This window comes from Chanodichthys erythropterus, chromosome 23 (genome assembly GCF_024489055.1).
Source record: "Chanodichthys erythropterus isolate Z2021 chromosome 23, ASM2448905v1, whole genome shotgun sequence".
In the NCBI taxonomy this organism is placed as follows: domain Eukaryota; kingdom Metazoa; phylum Chordata; class Actinopteri; order Cypriniformes; family Xenocyprididae; genus Chanodichthys; species Chanodichthys erythropterus.
Window position 1 is genome coordinate 32,516,350 of NC_090243.1, and position 19,015 is coordinate 32,535,364.

Consider the following 19,015-nt stretch of genomic DNA (forward strand, 5'->3'; position numbering starts at 1 on the left):
CAAACCAGCGTACCTGCTTCAAAACCTTCAAAACTGTTGAAAAAACAGCTTATGCTGGTAAGGTTTACCAGCATAAGCTGTTTTTTCAACAGTACAAAATGGATGTTTGAGCATTTATTTATTTATTTCAAAATGTATTTCATTGAGGTAGCCTATATATACTCACACAAACATACGCACATGCTCCAAATGATATTTAATGGTTTTAAAATAGGCTATATAAAATAGTAAAATAGTACCAAAAGATTTTGCTGTGGTACCGAAATTGGTACTGAGAACCGTAAAATTTTCATGGTATCGGTACCGACTACTGGAATTTTGGTACCGTGACAACACTAACAGGTGTATTTTTTTTTTATTGTAAATGTGTAAACAATTTAATTTGATTGGTAACAGCCCTTAGTGTCTTATTCCAAGTAAATTTATTGATCAAATTTATTTTATGCAATATTCTGAAAGGAAATACAGAAAATGTACATTTATATTTAAACCAAAAAAATAAATAAATAATAATCCCTTTTTTTTGGACAAGCAACTGTTTTACTCATATAAGTGAATGACAAGGCTTAATGTCGAGCCCTGTATGAAGTCTTAATGGGTCGCGTTTTAGTCATTATTTCATATTGTCTGACAACAAAAACAGAAAAATTAAAAAATTTTATTGGGAATTTGGCTGTATTAAAATATATTATGTGAGCAAAAAGGGTAGCAGCAGAGAAGCAAACAAATTGCGGCATGACGTCATCTATCGACATTTAGCGACATATATATGGCATTAAAAATTTAAAAATTGGCATTAAAAGGCATTAAAAAGCATTAAATTAGATTTGATGATACCTGCAGAAGCTCTGGTTTTAATGAATGAAATGAATCTCTTGCTTTAACTGTTGCTCTGCTCTTCGTCAACCACCTGCTGGTGAGGTTGACTAATAGCAGATGGAGATTATGCTCGGTACTCTACTGCCTTCCCTGCAGTTCCCGGAAAAATGAAAATGTGTGTGAAATGTTTTGAAATTAAATATTCACAGCTTACATATACTACCATGTTGATTTTCAGCCCATAAAAAAGCAAGCCTTAAAAATACAATGCATTAAAATACAAGCATTGTTAATGCAATGCATATTTTTTTCAAGATGCTTTTTGTTTCACAAACATATGGCATTATTTTACTTCCATATTGCTTGGTGAAGAGCAAAAAGCTGACTTGCGTGCCGGCATATCTTTGTAGCTTCCGTGTATGTCGTCACATTACGTCATAACGCAACACCAATGGGCATTGGAATAGTTTAATTCATGCTTCAGATGCGCTATGCTAAGGGCGTTCCCCAAAATATCGTTACCAATACAGTCAGAGTTCCCTCGAAAGGGAACTTGTATCCTTGTTTTTAACATGTCCATTAAAAACTTGTATCCTCCACCGCTCTTAACAAACCCCACAATTTTATCGGAGATTGCTAGTGGGCACTATTTGTCTTCTTTTTTGTCCAAAGGTTCACTTGTTTTGCTGTCACTGGTTATTATTATTATTATTATTAGCCTATTATAAGCTTAACTGCTTTAAATTGGCTTTTTGCTCATTTAGAAGCAAGATAATACAAATATAATTTCACTCACCTATCACTTGAAGCAAACATCCATCCCTCCTTATGTCTGTGTTAAAAGAGCATGTTGAACCATTTAGTAAAGCTGGCTGCTGTAGCCTATATTTGCAACTTATTCGTGGAGTCTTCCTTCATTTTAATTTGTAGAATGTTTGAATAATAGCTTGGTAAATTAGTTGGCGATCAAATATTCAATATCGCTACTCTCCATAATTCTAATACTTGGTACATTATCAGTGCAGCAATAGCAGTTCAAAACTAATATCACATTATCCACGTAATTTACGTCTCTATGATGATTGGTTGACATACCAAAGGAGGCTAGCCTCCGCTGTATTTCTCAACTCTCCTAAGCACTGAATGTAAAACACTTAATGGTGATTGGATAATTTTTTACCAACTGAGGCACAAGACGAGCTCGGCTCATGTGCCTCCTCCTCCCCTTTTCTATCCCCTGTAGTTGTTATGACATTTGGCACGTTTGGGAAAGAACAGTGGTGCTTTCAATTTTAGTAACAAGTTCATGACTTCACAAACGTAAAAAAATATATATAGTATGTAGTATGTAGTACTATATAGTATGAATGTGTGTACTATGAATGTAAAGTGTGGGGGATAGTAAAGTGTCCACACTTTTTTCATGGCCTCATGGGATAGTAAAGTGTATGCACAATTCAGAATCTTGCCGGAAGAAGTAGGTTATCTTGGTACTTTTTGCCTTATCTTTTATGAGTATTGTGAATTCAGACATACTTCTTTTGTCACATACTTTTTTCGCTTACAGTAGGGAAGTTGTAGTAGGAAAGTATATGATTTCGGATACAGCTATGGAGCATGAATGTCTGAACCCCGACACTGAACTGAAACTGAACTAGACAGAAGTGCCGGTTTCTGAACATCACGCTCCACACATATATATCACACAGACTAAAGAGCGTACAGCCTGAGCAAACTCAACTGCATGCTCACGCAAAGATATGGAGTGTCAGACCTCTGTCACCAAACCAAGAATAAACCAACTGAACTGACAGAACCCTGACAGTGCTGAATGTGACTGAGCTGGCAAAGACAAAATTCAGAAGTAAAAATCCATTTAAGAGGAATTGAAGCATTTAAACTGATGGTTACAGACCTTTGGACCTCACTATTTAATAAAATTATATTACAACTTTTCAAAACCTTTTAACCACCATTATTGTGTTTGCTTTTTTAAAATCTAATAATTCAAAACTGTATTTAATTACTTTTTTTTCAGTTGATATACAGAAACATTTCTTATTTCTTTCTCCTTGTGTGTCAGTATGTTTGATGTGGGTGGTCAGAGAGATGAAAGGAGGAAATGGATTCAGTGCTTTAATGGTGAGCTTGTAGGTTCCTTAAGTTTTGTGGTATAATGCATTTTTTCCATAATTAAATTCCTGAAACCTGTTTTTATAGTTAGTACAGGTGCTGGTCATATAATTAGAATATCATCAAAAAGTTTATTTATTTCACTAATTCCATTCAAAAAGTGAAACTTGTATATTATATTCATTCATTACACACAGACTGATATATTTTAAATGTTTATTTCTTTTAATTTCGATGATCATCAACTAAGGAAACTAAGGACAACTAAGGAAAATCCCAAATTCAGTATCTCAGAAAATTAGAATATTACTTAAGACCAATACAAAGAAAGGATTTTTAGAAATCTTGGCCAACTGAAAAGTATGAACATGAAAAGTATGAGCTTGTACAGCACTCAATACTTAGTTGGGGCTCCTTTTGCCTGAATTACTGCAGCAATGCGGCGTGGCATGGAGTCAATCAGTGTGTGGTACTGCTCAGGTGTTATGAGAGCCCCGGTTGCTCTGATAGTGGCCTTCAGCTCTTCTGCATTGTTGGGTCTAGCATATCGCATTTTCCTCTTCACACTACCCCATAGATTTTCTATGGGGTTAAGGTCAGGCGAGTTTGCTGGCCAATTAAGCTTTGGCACTGTGTGCAGGTGCCAAGTCCTGTTGGAAAATGAAATCTGCATCTCCATAAAGTTGGTCAGCAGCGATAGCATGAAGCGCTCTAAAACTTCCTGGTATACGGCTGCGTTGACCTTGGACCTCAGAAAACACAGTGGACCAACACCAGCAGATGACATGGCACCCCAAACCATCACTGACTGTGGAAACTTTACACTGGACCTCAAGCAACGTGGATTGTGTGCCTCTCCTCTCTTCCTCCAGACTCTGGGACCCTGATTTCCAAAGAAAATGCAAAATTTACTTGAATCAGAGAACATAACTTTGGACCACTCAGCAGCAGTCCAGTCCTTTTTGTCTATAGCCCAGGCGAGATGCTTCTGACGCTGTCTGTTGTTCAAGAGTGGCTTGACACAAGGAATGCGACAGCTAAAACTCATGTCTTGCATACATCTGTGTGTAGTGGTTCTTGAAGCACTGACTCCAGCTGCAGTCCACTCTTTGTGAATCTCCCCATTTTTGAATGGGTTTTGTTTCACAATCCTCTCCAGGGTGCGGTTATCCCTATTGCTTGTACACTTTTTTCTACCACATATTTTCCTTCCCTTTGTCTCTATATTAATGTGCTTGGACACAGAGCTCTATGAACAGCCAGCCTCTTTTGCAGTGACCTTTTGTGTCTTGCCCTCCTTGTGCAAGGTGTCAATGGTCGTCTTTTGGACAACTGTCAAGTCAGCAGTCTTCCCTATGATTGTGTAGCCTACAGAACTAGACTGAGAGACCATTTAAAGGCTTTTGCAGGTGTTTTGAGTTAATTAGCTGATTAGAGTGTGGCACCAGGTGTCTTCAATATTGAACCTTTTCACAATATTCTAATTTTCTGAGATACTGAATTTGGGATTTTCCTTAGTTGTCAGTTATAATCATCAAAATTAAGAGAAATATACATTTGAAATATATCAGTCTGTGTGTAATGAATGAATACAATATACAAGTTTCACTTTTTGAATGGAATTAGTGAAATAAATCAACTTTTTGATGATATTCTAATTATATGACCAGCACCTATATATCTAAAAGTCACTAATGTTGTTAATGTTAAAGGGATAATTCACCAAAAAATGAACATTCTGTCATCATTGACTCACCCTCATGTCATTACAAAGGAATAAAAAAAAGATTCAGGTAATCAAAACTTAGAAGATCAAAAAAGTCAAAAGGCATTGAAAAAACAAATTGATATAAATCAATATAAATTAAAGCTGCAGTAGGTAACTTTTGTAAAAATGTATTTTTTACAAATTTGTTAAACCTGTCATTATGTCCTGACAGTAGAATATGAGACAGATAATCTGTGAAAAAATCAAGCTCCTCTGGCTCCTCCCAGTGGTCATATTGCCATTTGCAGAAATACACCGCTCCCGGTAAGAACCAACCAATCAGAGTCAGGAGGAGTGTCTTAGCAGTGTCAATCAAGCTCGTGTGCGCGCTGATCACACTCCTATCATGCACAGCCATAGTGCACAGCGTGTACAGGCATTCAAATTCAAGATTACCGGTGTGCAGCAGCTTTGCTTATGGCGGACAAACAATCCAGTTTCGTACGTATAATGCCCCATAAAGTGCGTATCATATGCACGCGAAAAACTTATTTTGGCGTATATATTCTACGAGATTACAAACTCGTACTATTGATACGCATTTTCGTGTGATCGGGCTCTATTAAGTCATGATATGCAGTTTTAAGATTTTTTCAGGCGAGAATGTGCTGGTTTAAAGCTGAAATTTGTGGTTAATTGATAAAGATAGCGCCTTTCTGACAATTTGATCTGACGTTGTCGGAGTTTTGAGATCCAGGCGATCACCGGACTCTCAGCGCTCATGTGCCCAGCCGAGAGCAGCCTTACCTCGGCTAGTCCTTCCTACGTTTGCCGCTGGCTCCGTTTTGGCTGAGGGCAACGTGACGTTTCATAAATTTATATGGCTATTTAACTTTTGTGTCATACTAAAGCGCTGATTTTGTACGCTTGACTGAATTGTTTGCTTTATTTCTTATTGTATATTTTTATACCTTTTATAATGGCTATTATTGAACATTAAAACTGACATTTAACAAAAAGAGAAGGTTGTGTTTTATGTTAAAGCCTATTTCATTTAATTACAGTGAAGATAATTAGAGTATGCACAAATAGTATTACATTTAATATGTTTGAAATGTAAACGAAAAGAGGCAGGGTTGTTTAATATTTCGTTTTGTTATAAATATAAGCAGGCATTGCAGATAATTAAAGGTACAATATGTAAAATTTTTGCAGTAAAATATCCAAAAACCACTAGGCTAGTGTTATATATTTTGTCCAGCTGATTACAAACAATATCTCTAATGTTTTCAACTACTTGTAAATCATGAGAAAATTCCCATTCTAAACCGTGACACGGGGCAGTGCAGTCGCCTGTCAATGACGTCAGTTACCTTTGTTACCGCCTTTACTGACGTAGAAACCACATGACAACAGTGCCGTGGACAAATGCAGAAAGAGTGTCTAGCGTCCAGCAAACCACTAGCTCGCTTCAAGCAGTTCCTTATTTACTTCTTGCACGTTTTATGGTGGATTGTGTTACTTATTTATGGAACATAATTACTGTTTACCATCTGCCGCTGGTTCTGTCGACAAGGACAGCTCCTGTAAACTCATGACCGGAAAAGCGGAAGCGGCGCCGGCGACTGTGTCATAATAAAAGTCCCGCTGCTCGTGATGCGTCTGTTGATCAATCGCTCCAGATCCTCGTTCAGCTCCCGCAACACTCGGTCCTGCTCTGCTTCATACTACAGTAACGTTAATAATCGCATCCACGAACATGAGTTCTTCCAGACTCCAATCCCTATTCTTTTGCACCGTCCGTTGAGATGGAGACCACATGTCCCAAATTTCCGCTCTAAAGCTTGGCGTCATCAAACTACGCCTTTGTTTTGAATAGGCTTCTAGCGACCTCTAGCGGAAAAAAATATCACAAATTGTACCTTTAATCACTCGTTGCCTGAGGCTATTAATATGTTTTTGTCTGTTTCTTTAAATAAAACGAAAAGAGGCAGAGTGGTTTAATAACAAATTTTGTTTTATTCTTGGCTAAAATATACATACAGAGATAACCGGAGAAGCCAGTTATTTGCGTACTGTAACCGCTATATTATCTTACTAGCTATTTATTACTTATAGAAATAGTGCACTTCATATAGTTACATTACATGTATTGCAAAATACGTAATGTTTTGAGGACCAAGTTTGTAGTCAAAGTATGTGAAGGCCATAGTCAATGTAAATCAAATTGTTGATGTTTTGTTCGTATCAGTGAATGTGCTATAACTGTTTATCCGCCGTCATCGGTGGCCCTGCTTGCTTACCAGCCTGCGCGTTCACGGCAGGCTCCGTTGTGATGGGGGAGGAGCTGTGGAGGGAGGGCTGTAGCACAGCAGAGAGCAAGGGGGAGTGACCTGTGAGTTGTGCTTGTTCAAATTTTCTGGCTAAGTCAACGTTTTCTAAAAACTCCCTACTGCAGCTTTAAACCATAATCCATGTCTTGTGAAGAGATGCAATAGCTTTATATTATGAACAGATTTAGATTTAGAATTTAATTTAAATCTAAACAATGATTGTCACATTCATACAAATATGGTAAACACTTAAGCTTGTGCATAAGTTATGTGCATGCATCATGCACTTAAACCTTATTGGTTTTTGAGCATCACACACACACACATGAAACAATGAGGTGTTTTCTACGCTTCTGTGTTTATCATATGTGATGTACACTATCTATGTGTGTTTACATGATGTTCATCATATAAAGTTGTCGTATCTCTTTACAAGACTTAAGATTAAACTGCTCTATTTCATATGTATTGCTTTGACAAAGCCTTTATAACCTTTTTGGATCTTTTAAGTTTTGGTAACCTGGACTTTTAATAGAGGGACAGAAACCTCTCAAGTTTCATTAAAAAAATCTTATTGTATGTTTCGAAGATGGAGTCTTATGGTTTTGGAACAATATGAGGGTGAGTAAATATGACAGAAGTTTCATTTTTGGGTGAATTATCCCTTTAAGTGTGTGCTTGGCTAATGTATATTTCTTCCTGTCTATAATCACAGATGTGACCGCCATCATCTTCGTGGCAGCCAGTAGCAGTTACAACATGGTCATAAGGGAAGACAACAGCACCAACCGGTTGCGCGAGTCTCTTGATCTGTTCCGCAGCATCTGGACTAACAGGTTTCACAGTTCTGCTGTTTCTTGGGAGTTCTCAGTTCCCGTCCCAAGTGCTGCAGAAGTTATCCTGAAGTGCATCTATATGTTTGTAACGGTTACCGATTATTTTTATTAGAGGTCAGCAATAGGGCTGGGCAATGTGTTGAATATTCACGGGGTGTGTGTGTGTGTGTGTGTGTGTGTGTGTGTGTGTGTGTGTGTGTGTGTGTATATATATATATATTATTTATTTATATATATATATATATATATATATATATATATAATATATATATATATATATATATATATATATATATATATATATATATATATATATATATATATATACAGATTTTTGATTACCACATATAAAATCCCCAAAAAACCATACATATAATAAAACATTTTTCCATCAAAAATAACTATACAATTATATATAGTTATTGTGATATAAAAATTCATAGTGATATTTTTGGTTATTGTGCTCATGCCTAACAGTTTAAGTCAAATAGAGGAGACAGATGGCAACTTTAAATATTAACACTTATTGAGTAAAATGGTGGCTCAAAGCTGCGGCTGAACATCTCTGAAATGTCTAAAATGTCATCAGATATATAAATATAAAGAAGCGCTCAAACTGTCTCTCTCCCTTTGTTTTCAAACAGGTTTTTAAGGACCATTTCAGTGATATTGTTCCTCAACAAACAGGATATGCTGGCAGAAAAGATCCTGGCAGGAAAATCCAAACTTGAAGATTATTTCCCAGAGTATGCTCGCTACACACTTCCTCCTGAAGGTAATGTCCTGTATATGATCATAACATACATATAAAAAGGCATATCTAACTCGAGATAAAATGGTATGAAAATATGCTAAAATGTGCTGGAAATATTCAAAAAGTATTATACACAATCAATTTACCATCAATCAAATCAGTTTACCAAGTATTATATTGAACCAACAAATAAAATTAGCAACACTATGCACTCTGCATTAACATTAAAAAATGATAGCATTAACATTAAAGATGGCACCATGTGGCCATGACAGGTAAAAGTTTCCTACTGCAGGCTTTATTAAACAGCCAAAGGGGGCCGTTCACACAGAACATATTTTTTTCATCCTACTGCACAACTTTTCCATTATTTTTCTATGTAAACACACGCTAAATGGATGTGTTTGAAAGTTGCGCTTGTGTCTTTTGCATCTTGCGCATTAAACACACCGCTCTAAAAATGCGGCGCTCAAGTTTCAAATATCAACATTGTTTACCAGAAGTCGCTTACTGCACCTATAAGGGCCGCACACAGAACGTGTTTTTGCTTTGATGTCATCAATAAGTGATAGCAATTCATCATACTATGTTACTATGGCCCTGTTTACACCTGATATTAAGATGTGTTCTGGTCGATCAGATCACAAGAGGACAACACTAAATACCGATGTAAACAGCCCTTACGAAAAAGAAGTTTATTCAAGTGAGCTATTAGTATACTTCTTTTAAATTAAAAATAAGAAAGTATACTTTCAGTCTACTTTTTGTAAACTTCTCAGAAATATACTTCTGAGAAATATACTTAAATTGGACTTAATTATACTTGACTTATACTGACAGAAAAGTCTAAGTATATTTGGCCTATACTTGGACTTTGTCTTTTGATCGAGATATACAGTGGGTACGGAAAGTATTCAGACCCCCTTAAATTTTTCACTCTTTGTTATATTGCAGCCATTTGCTAAAATCATTTAAGTTATTTTTTCCCTCATTATTGTACACACCATATTGACAGAAAAACACAGAATTCTTGACATTTTTGCAGATTTATTAAAAAAGGAAAACTGAAATATCACATGGTCCTAAGTATTTAGACCCTTTGCTCAGTATTTAGTAAAGGCACCCTTTTGATCTAATACAGCCATGAGTCTTTTTGGGAAAGATGCAACAAGTTTTTCACACCTGGATTTGGGGATCCTCTGCCATTCCTCCTTGCAGATCCTCTCCAGTTCTATCAGGATGGATGGTAAACGTTGGAGGACAGACATTTTTAGGTCTCTCCAAAGATGTTTAATTGGGTTTAAGTCAGGGCTCTGGCTGGGCCATTCAAGAACAGTCACGGAGTTGTTGTGAAGCCACTCCTTCATTATTTTAGCTGCGTGCTTAGGGTCATTGTCTTGTTGGAAGGTAAACCTTCAGCCTAGTCTGAGGTCCTGAGCACTCTGGAGAAGGTTTTCATCCAGGATATCCCTGTACTTGGCCGCATTCATATTTCCCTCGATTGCAACCAGTCGTCCTGTCCCTGCAGCTGAACAGAATGATGCTGCCACCACCATGCTTCACTGTTGGGACTGTATTGGACAGGTGATGAGAAGTGCCTGGTTTTCTCCACACATACCGCTTAGAATTAAGGCCAAAATTCTATCTTGGTCTCATCAGTCCAGAGAATCTTATTTCTCACCATCTTGGCAAACTCCATGCAGGCTTTCATGTGTCTTGCACTGAGGAGAGGCTTCCGTCGGGCCACTCTGCTATAAAGCCCCAACTGGTGGAGGGCTGCAGTGATGGTTGACCTTCTACAACTTTCTCCCATCTCCCGACTGCATCTCTGGAGCTCAGCCACAGTGATCTTTGGGTTCTTCTTTACCTCTCTCACCAAGGCTCTTCTCCCCCGATAGCTCAGTTTGGCCGGATGGCCAGCTCTAGGAAGGGTTCTGGTCATCCTAAATGTCTTCCATTTAAGGATTATGGAGGCCACTGTGCTCTTAGGAACCTTAAGTGCAGCAGAATTTTTTTGTGACCTTGGCCAGATCTGTGCCTTGCCACAATTCTGTCTCTGAGCTCTTCAGACAGTTCCTTTGACCTCATGATTCTCATTTGCTCTGACATGCACTGTGAGCTGTAAGGTCTTATATAGACAGGTGTGTGGCTTTCCTAATCAAGTCCAATCAATCCAATAATCAAACACAGCTGGACTCAAATGAAGGTGTAGAACCATCTCAAGGATGATCAGAAGAAATGGACAGCACCTGAGTTAAATATATGAGTGTCACAGCAAAGGGTCTGAATACTTAGAACCATGTGATATTTCAGTTTTTCTTTTTTAATAAATCTGCAAAAATGTCAACAATTATTTGTTTTTCTGTCAATATGGGGTGCTGTGTGTACATTAATGAGGGAAAAAAAATAACTTAAATGATTTTAGCAAATGGCTGCAATATAAAAAGAATGAAAAATTTAAGGGGGTCTGAATACTTTCCGTACCCACTGTACTTAAAAGTATATTTATAAAAGCACATTGTTTGTAAATATTGATTTATAAAGAAAACGGATATATTGCTAATTTTGAATATCAGAATTCTTGTGTAGGTTAGTCCACTGGTAGTGTACATAGGAATTTACTTTAAATCTACTTAACTCTTTCCTCGCCATTGACCGAATTTTCAGGCTATACTGTAGGCGGCACTGTTACACATCTTCTGTAAGAGGTAATGAGAATAAGAATTTCCAGATCAAAAGAAGAAGCTGAACTAAGCGATAGGAGAGTGGCTACCTTTACATGCACCCAAATAATCCATTTGTAAAAATGTTTCTTGGATAGAAAAACGTTCATGTAAACACCTTAATCGATCCGATTAAGCTCGATCCAAATTAAATTTCGATCGGATTGGAAGGGGTGGTTTATTCCTTTTCTAATCTGATCCAACAGCAAAAAATTACCATGTAAACGCTTGAATCCGACTACTTTCTCAATCGTATTCAGAAGTCTTTGGGGCACATGTGCAGTGCAATGTTGAGACGCATTACGCAGTGCACAAGTTCACGTTCACATCTTTAGTTGTAAAGATGTATGCCAACAGGAAGTCGCGTGGCTGTATCCCTTCATCATAATATTGGAAATCTTTCCGTTTTAAAACAAGAACGGGAGCCAATGGATATCACACAAGAAGCGACGTTAAGTAAGCAAGCATGAAAAAGCATGTAAAAACATCACATCCATATTAGGAATGGGGGGGGGGGGCGACTTTAATAACTTTATTCAACAATTTCTTCACTTCCCTGTCAGTCTCCAACGCTGTTCACATAGTAAACACAGTGCAGCACTTCTGTGTTCTGAATTTTCATTTTTGGGTGAAGTAACCCTTGAAGCACTTTGGAAGCAGGTTAATTAACTCAGCCAAACACAGCCTATATGACATTTAGATATATGCAACACAAACATTATATTACAACTTACACCTACACAAAAATACATGAATGCAAGTGAACTCAAGTGAACTCGTCCTTGCTAGTCAGATGTGCTCTTTGGTGGCAATGAAAGCACAATTAATTCACAACATTCTATTACAATAGTGTTCTCATTATAATGTTATGCATTTGACAGATTGGCAATGCAAATAACTGTATTTTGCACTTGAAAGTATTTATTTTTCAAACCATGGTATATATTGTATATGCACTGCCCGCTAAAAAAGTTGCTGTTTGGGGCAAATGCCTAAAATAGGCAAAATGCATAAGAGTCAATGATTGAATCATTATTGCTGTGATTATTATGTTCCTAGCATGTTATATGTTTGGCAACAGTTCTTCTAACCGTAATTTATGGAGTGTGTAGCTTTTCATTTTTTAAACAACCATGTAGGAAGACACATGATGGCTATATTCCAGGATGACAATGTCCAGATTCATCAGGCTCAAATTGTGAAAGAATGGTTGGGAGGGAGCATGAAGAATCATTTCCATACATGAATTGGCAGTCCAGACCTTAAATTCATTGAAGGTCTTTAGGAATGTGCTGGAGTAGACTTTACAGAGTGCTTGACTCTTGCATTTTCAATAAAAGGTCTATTGATAGATTAAGTCTATAATAGATTAAGACATTTGATGGAAATATTTCCAATGAATAGGTACATACATTTTTTGGTCAAGATCTTGTATTGACAATGCAAGAGTCAAGCACTCTCTAAAGTCTTCATTGTTACAATGGTGTACGTGCTGAAGAGAAGATACTTAAACGGATTTCCACACACAGGGTATTTACTGAAGAACGCAGGAGAATACACACTTTACACACATTAACCATCTAACATAACATTAAGACGGACGAGGAGTGAAGGGAGTGAGTGCAATATAAAGGGAGTGCAGATAATAGAGTCCAGGTGCAGGTGATCCGTGATGATGAGGAACTGACGAGGGAAGTGAGTGCAGGTGTGGAGAACAGGAGGATCATGGGAAATGGAGTCCAGGGGAACAAGGGATCTGTGACAGTACCTCCCCCTCCCGGTAGGCGCGTCCTCGCGCCGTAAATAGAATAACCGGGAGGGGGGGCGGGCGCCCTGGAGACCTCATGCAGGTGCCGGGGGATGAGTGGACTGGAGTGGAGGTCTCCCGGGCGGATCCATGAGCCATGGCGGGTCAGGAGCCTTGGCAGGCCACGGCGGGTCAGGAGCCTTGGCAGGCCACGGCGGGTCAGGAGCCTTGGCAGGCCACGGCGGGTCAGGAGCCTTGGCAGGCCACGGCGGGTCAGGAGCCTTGGCAGGCCACGTCAGAGGCCCACCCACATGTGTGGCGCCCACATGTCCCCCACCCACGGGTACTTGGCCCCCCCCCAAAAAATACTTGGAGAGGTTAAGGATCATATAGAGGAGTCCAAGGAATAAAGTCAATGTGTGGGTGGAGGAGCATGGAGCTGGTTTGGCGGCGGGTACTGGAGAACTTGGCTCGGCGGCGGAGACTGGAGAACTTGGCTCGGCGGCGGAGACTGGAGAACTTGGCTCGGCGGCGGAGACTGGAGAACTTGGCTCGGCGGCGGCGACTGGAGAACTTGGCTCGGCGGCGGCGACTGGAGAACTTGGCTCGGCGGCGGCGACTGGAGAACTTGGCTCGGCGGCGGCGGCTGGAGCGGCAGGCTCGGCGGCGGCGACTGGAGAACTTGGCTCGGCGGCGGAGACTGGAGAACTTGGCTCGGCGGCGGAGACTGGAGAACTTGGCTCGGCGGCGGAGACTGGAGAACTTGGCTCGGCGGCGGAGACTGGAGAACTTGGCTCGGCGGCGGAGACTGGAGAACTTGGCTCGGCGGCGGAGACTGGAGAACTTGGCTCGGCGGCGGAGACTGGAGAACTTGGCTCGGCGGCGGAGACTGGAGAACTTGGCTCGGCGGCGGAGACTGGAGAACTTGGCTCGGCGGCGGAGACTGGAGAACTTGGCTCGGCGGCGGAGACTGGAGAACTTGGCTCGGCGGCGGAGACTGGAGAACTTGGCTCGGCGGCGGAGACTGGAGAACTTGGCTCGGCGGCGGAGACTGGAGAACTTGGCTCGGCGGCGGAGACTGGAGAACTTGGCTCGGCGGCGGAGACTGGAGAACTTGGCTCGGCGGCGGAGACTGGAGAACTTGGCTCGGCGGCGGAGACTGGAGAACTTGGCTCGGCGGCGGAGACTGGAGAACTTGGCTCGGCGGCGGCGACTGGAGAACTTGGCTCGGCGGCGGCGACTGGAGAACTTGGCTCGGCGGCGGCGACTGGAGAACTTGGCTCGGCGGCGGCGGCTGGAGCGGCAGGCTCGGCGGCGGCGACTGGAGAACTTGGCTCGGCGGCGGCGGCTGGAGCGGGCTCTGGAGAGACTGGAGCGGGCTCTGGAGAGACTGGAGCGGGCTCTGGAGAGACTGGAGCGGGCTCTGGAGAGACTGGAGCGGGCTCTGGAGAGACTGGAGCGGGCTCTGGAGAGACTGGAGCGGGCTCTGGAGAGACTGGAGCGGGCTCTGGAGAGACTGGACCGGGCTCTGGAGAGACTGGACCGCAGGAGACTGGAGAGACTGGACCGCAGGAGACTGGAGAGACTGGACCGCAGGAGACTGGAGAGACTGGCTCGCAGGAGGCTGGAGAGACTGGCTCGCAGGAGGCTGGAGAGACTGGCTCGCAGGAGACTGGAGAGCGCTCGCCCTTCTTCCTCTTCCTCCTCTTAGGTTTACCGGACCCAGCGGAGATTTGTGGGCCCGGCAGGACACAGGGGGAACCTTCGCTGGAGGGGTATGCGGAGGAGGACGGAGGCTGACTGACTGGCCCGGCCAACCGTGCTTCTGGATGGCCTGGAGACAAACACACATCCTGAACCTGTTCCACGAAAAATTTGGACTTATTCAAAAACAAAATTAAATTGATAGTTTCGCTTAAGGAGAGACGAAAATCAGGTTCGTTTAAACGGACAGTGTTGTCGTCCAGACCATCCAGAAACAGGGCGATCAAACGTGCTTCAGGCCAGTCAGACAAAAAAGCAAGCTCAGCGAACTCCTCCACATACCTCTCCAGTGAACGACCCACCTGTAAGAGTCCAATGAGCCGCTCACCAGCTGTCCAGGATGAGAGAGGCATGGGAGAAGTTGGAGCCCGGGGGAAGAAGGAAGCTTCCATCTTTTTTCTTTTCTTTTTTTTTTTTCTCTGTGGAAAATCCGGTAGTTTAAAGGTTCCGTTCTTCTGTTACAATGGTGTACGTGCTGAAGAGAAGATACTTAAACGGATTTCCACACACAGGGTATTTACTGAAGAACGCAGGAGAATACACACTTTACACACATTAACCATCTAACATAACATTAAGACGGACGAGGAGTGAAGGGAGTGAGTGCAATATAAAGGGAGTGCAGATAATAGAGTCCAGGTGCAGGTGATCCGTGATGATGAGGAACTGACGAGGGAAGTGAGTGCAGGTGTGGAGAACAGGAGGATCATGGGAAATGGAGTCCAGGGGAACAAGGGATCTGTGACATTCATATGGTCGTGATGTGTATTCCTACATGGTTGTTTAAGAAATGAAGCTACACAACTACACAACTTCATTAATTAGGGTTAGAAGTACTGTTGCCAAACATATAACATGCTAGAAACATAATAATCACTGCAATAATGATCCAAGAAGCTTAAAAGAAGGTACTCAAGAGCAGTGAGTGGTTTTCTGTTTTTCTTTTGTTGTTTGGGTTACATTAACAGCATATACAGCAGTAGGAACTGTACAAACCCGATTCCAAAAAAGTTGGGACACTGTACAAATTGTGAATAAAAAAGGAATGCAATAATTTACAAATCTCATAAACTATTTTATTCACAATAGAATATAGATAGCATATCAAGGATCACCAATTCCCCCAGTGCTGCGGTGAAAAATAGTGGAGCAATATCAGAAAGGAGTTTCTCAGAGAAAAATTGCAAAGAGTTTAAAGTTATCATCATCTACAGTGCATAATATCATCCAAAGATTTAGAGAATCTGGAACAATCTCTGTGTGTAAGGGTCAAGGCCGGAAAACCATACTTGATCCCCGTGATCTTCGGGCCCTTAGACGGAACTGCATCACATAGAGGAATGCTACTGTAATGGAAATCACAACATGGGCTCAGGAATACTTCCAGAAAACATTGTCGGTCAACACAATCCACCGTGCCATTCGCCGTTGCCGGCTAAAACTCTATAGGTCAAAAAAGAAGCCATATCTAAACATGATCCAGAAGCGCAGGCATTTTCTCTGGGCCAAGGCTCATTAAAATGGACTGTGGCAAAGTGGAAAACTGTTCTGTGGTCAGACAAATCAAAATTTTAAGTTCTTTTTGGAAAACTGGGACGCCATGTAATCCAGACTAAAGAGGACAAGGACAACCCAAGTTGTTATCAGCGCTCAGTTCAGAAGCCTGCATCTCTGATGGTATGGGGTTGCATGAGTGATTGTGGCATGGGCAGCTTACACATCTGGAAAGGCACCATCAATGCTGAAAGGTATATCCAAGTTCTAGAACAACATATGCTCCCATCCAGACATGGTCTCTTTCAGGGAAGACATTGCATTTTCCAACATGACAATGCCAGACCACATACTGCATCAATTACAACATTATGGCTGCGTAGAAGAAGGATCCGGGTACTGAAATGGCCAGCCTACAGTCCAGATCTTTCTACCATAGAAAACATTTGGCACATCATGAAGAGGAAGATACGACAAAGAAGACCTAAGACAGTTGAGCAACTACAAGCCTGTATTAGACAAAAACTTGAGCAACTTGTCTTCTCAGTCCCCAGACGTTTGCAGACTGTTATAAAAAGAAGAGGGGATGCCACACATTGGTAATCATGGCTTTGTCCCAACTTTTTTGAGATGTGTTGATGCCATGAAATTTAAAATCAACTTATTTTTCCCTTAAAATGATACATTATCTCAGTTTAACACTCTGAGGTCTGACGGTATCGCCGGCGATACCACCGTGGTTTTTTTCTTATTAGTGTGAAAGAGACTTAAAATACTCCGTCAATGTTGCACATACAATTAAGAGTTATACACCATTTTAATCTGTGGAATATCTTCTTTCATTTGTGTACACAAAATGTTGTGCTTTTTGTAAAATAAAGAAAACTAACATGATGCGTGATCTCTCGTCTCCCTCTGAACGAACTCCAATCTGATAGTTCTCAGAAAATGAACTGTAACTTAGTGAATACTAATGACAAAAAAATTACACTTATGTCTAAAAAAAACGTTAGGATGTCAGGTTTTAAATCATGTAAGTTAAATCGAAAACAAACCTTCTGTGTTTATGTAATCTGTATGAAAAGAGAGCCATGTCAGAAATCCGTGATTCAGCTTATTATCCGCTAATGCGGCCACGCCCACGGAGCCAGCGCTATTCAGACACAAATTCAGTCGATACATGCATTCGTCATCTCAATCGTGTATTTATTGTCTTCAAAAGTGTTTTGAATAGCCATATTTAGCGATATCTTGCCTCTGTTAGTTCTTTGATTGTCACATGATATGCCTCTTCTTTTACTGAGGCATTTGTGGACAAAAGGGGCAGAGCGCCCTCCGGCTCAAGTATGAATTAAAAATACAGCATCCAGCGCTCATAATGATGACAATAAATATAGAATAATAAATATTACACCTCTGTATAGAAAATTTATATAAACATATGAGAATCCATCAGTATTTCTCCAAATGTGTATGTTTTAAGCATATTAAGAAATTATGGTCAATATAAGATTTTAAGAGTCAAAATGTGAAGCTTGAATCTTAGATCTTTTTAATGATGTATAGTTTGTCAACTGCACATCAACATTTAGGCTCTATAATATAACAAATATAGTAGCCTATATGAAATGACCTAGAGGTAGGAATGTTCAGATGCTTTGCATCACAGAAATACGTTATATTTTAAAGTATATTAAAATAGAAAACCATTATTTGGTTAGAGAATTGAGACTTCTTGTAAAAACATTATAATGGCAATGTGTTCAATCTTTTGACTGGTACTGTAATTTAACATAGGCCTATACAAAATTTTCTTCATATCATGTGCAATAATACGTGCATGCATGAGATCACAAAAATCTTTTTTTTTTTTTTGTCCTGAGTGGACATTAATCCTGTTATCAGCATGATCACAGAGGGTTTTTTCACAGCCTACTTGACTGAAAGGCCTCATTAATATGCAAGTCATTTCAGGTCATTATTATTCAATTCTTTTGTCTTCTTAGGTGAGAATCACCCATTATACATGAGGATTCACGCCTCCATGCATACTGTGTTTCTTGACCAAAAGTGTCTTAGAAAATTTAAATCTCTCTATTTTATATGAAGGAGTAGGAAGGATAATTTTTACTTCATTTTGAAGCAAAAACTCTAGTCTACAACCTCCAATACCCAGAAGTCTTGTGAACACAGATTTAATATATATTTTTTGGCCTAATTTCAGTGACTTAAATTTTTTTGTTTTTTCAATAACCACGCATAAACGTTATTCCTTCAAAAACACAAACATGTACATACATGTTCCTCACATATTATTGTAGCCTAGTTTGTGCTGAATACAGTGTAATGACACTTTTGTCATTTATATGTTTATGAACAACTGATATATATATGCACAGAGAAGATTTTGATTCTCTGAACTCAAGGGTTTAGATGTCTATAGGGTCTATAGACTAACAGCATATGAGAAAGGTAAGCAGGAGCAAGATTGTGTAATGCCTTAAAAACAAGTAAAAGAATCTAGAATTCTATACCATACGGGTAGCCATTTCAGCAAAATTAGTAGTGGTGTAACTGCATTCTAGTAGCTGCATTCTGTATTTTCTGTAGGTGCACCATTGCTCTGCCATCGATTCCTTAGTAAAGCGAATTACGGTAGTCCATTCATGTGCATATGACTGCAGTGATTGCTTTCTCAAAATCA

The 19,015-nt window shown here is 40.3% G+C and overlaps 2 protein-coding genes across 6 annotated transcripts in view; one reads left to right on the forward strand and one right to left on the reverse strand.

Moving 5' to 3' along the window:
* The window catches only part of gnal (guanine nucleotide binding protein (G protein), alpha activating activity polypeptide, olfactory type), a 213,864-nt gene that overhangs the window by 179,397 nt on the left and 15,452 nt on the right, over positions 1–19,015 (forward strand). For 2 of the 4 annotated variants that reach the window (XM_067377813.1, XM_067377815.1), the window contains exons 8-10: positions 2,903–2,961; positions 7,709–7,910; positions 8,474–8,604. In XM_067377813.1, the coding sequence (XP_067233914.1) occupies positions 2,903–2,961; positions 7,709–7,910; positions 8,474–8,604 (392 nt within the window). The remainder of the gene's footprint in view (positions 1–2,902; positions 2,962–7,708; positions 7,911–8,473; positions 8,605–19,015) is intronic. The other 2 variants (XM_067377814.1, XM_067377816.1) reach the window with 1 other exon arrangement.
* mppe1 (metallophosphoesterase 1) overlaps positions 1–19,015 on the reverse strand; it is a 323,001-nt gene that overhangs the window by 35,073 nt on the left and 268,913 nt on the right. The gene's annotated exons all lie outside the window — the stretch shown is intronic.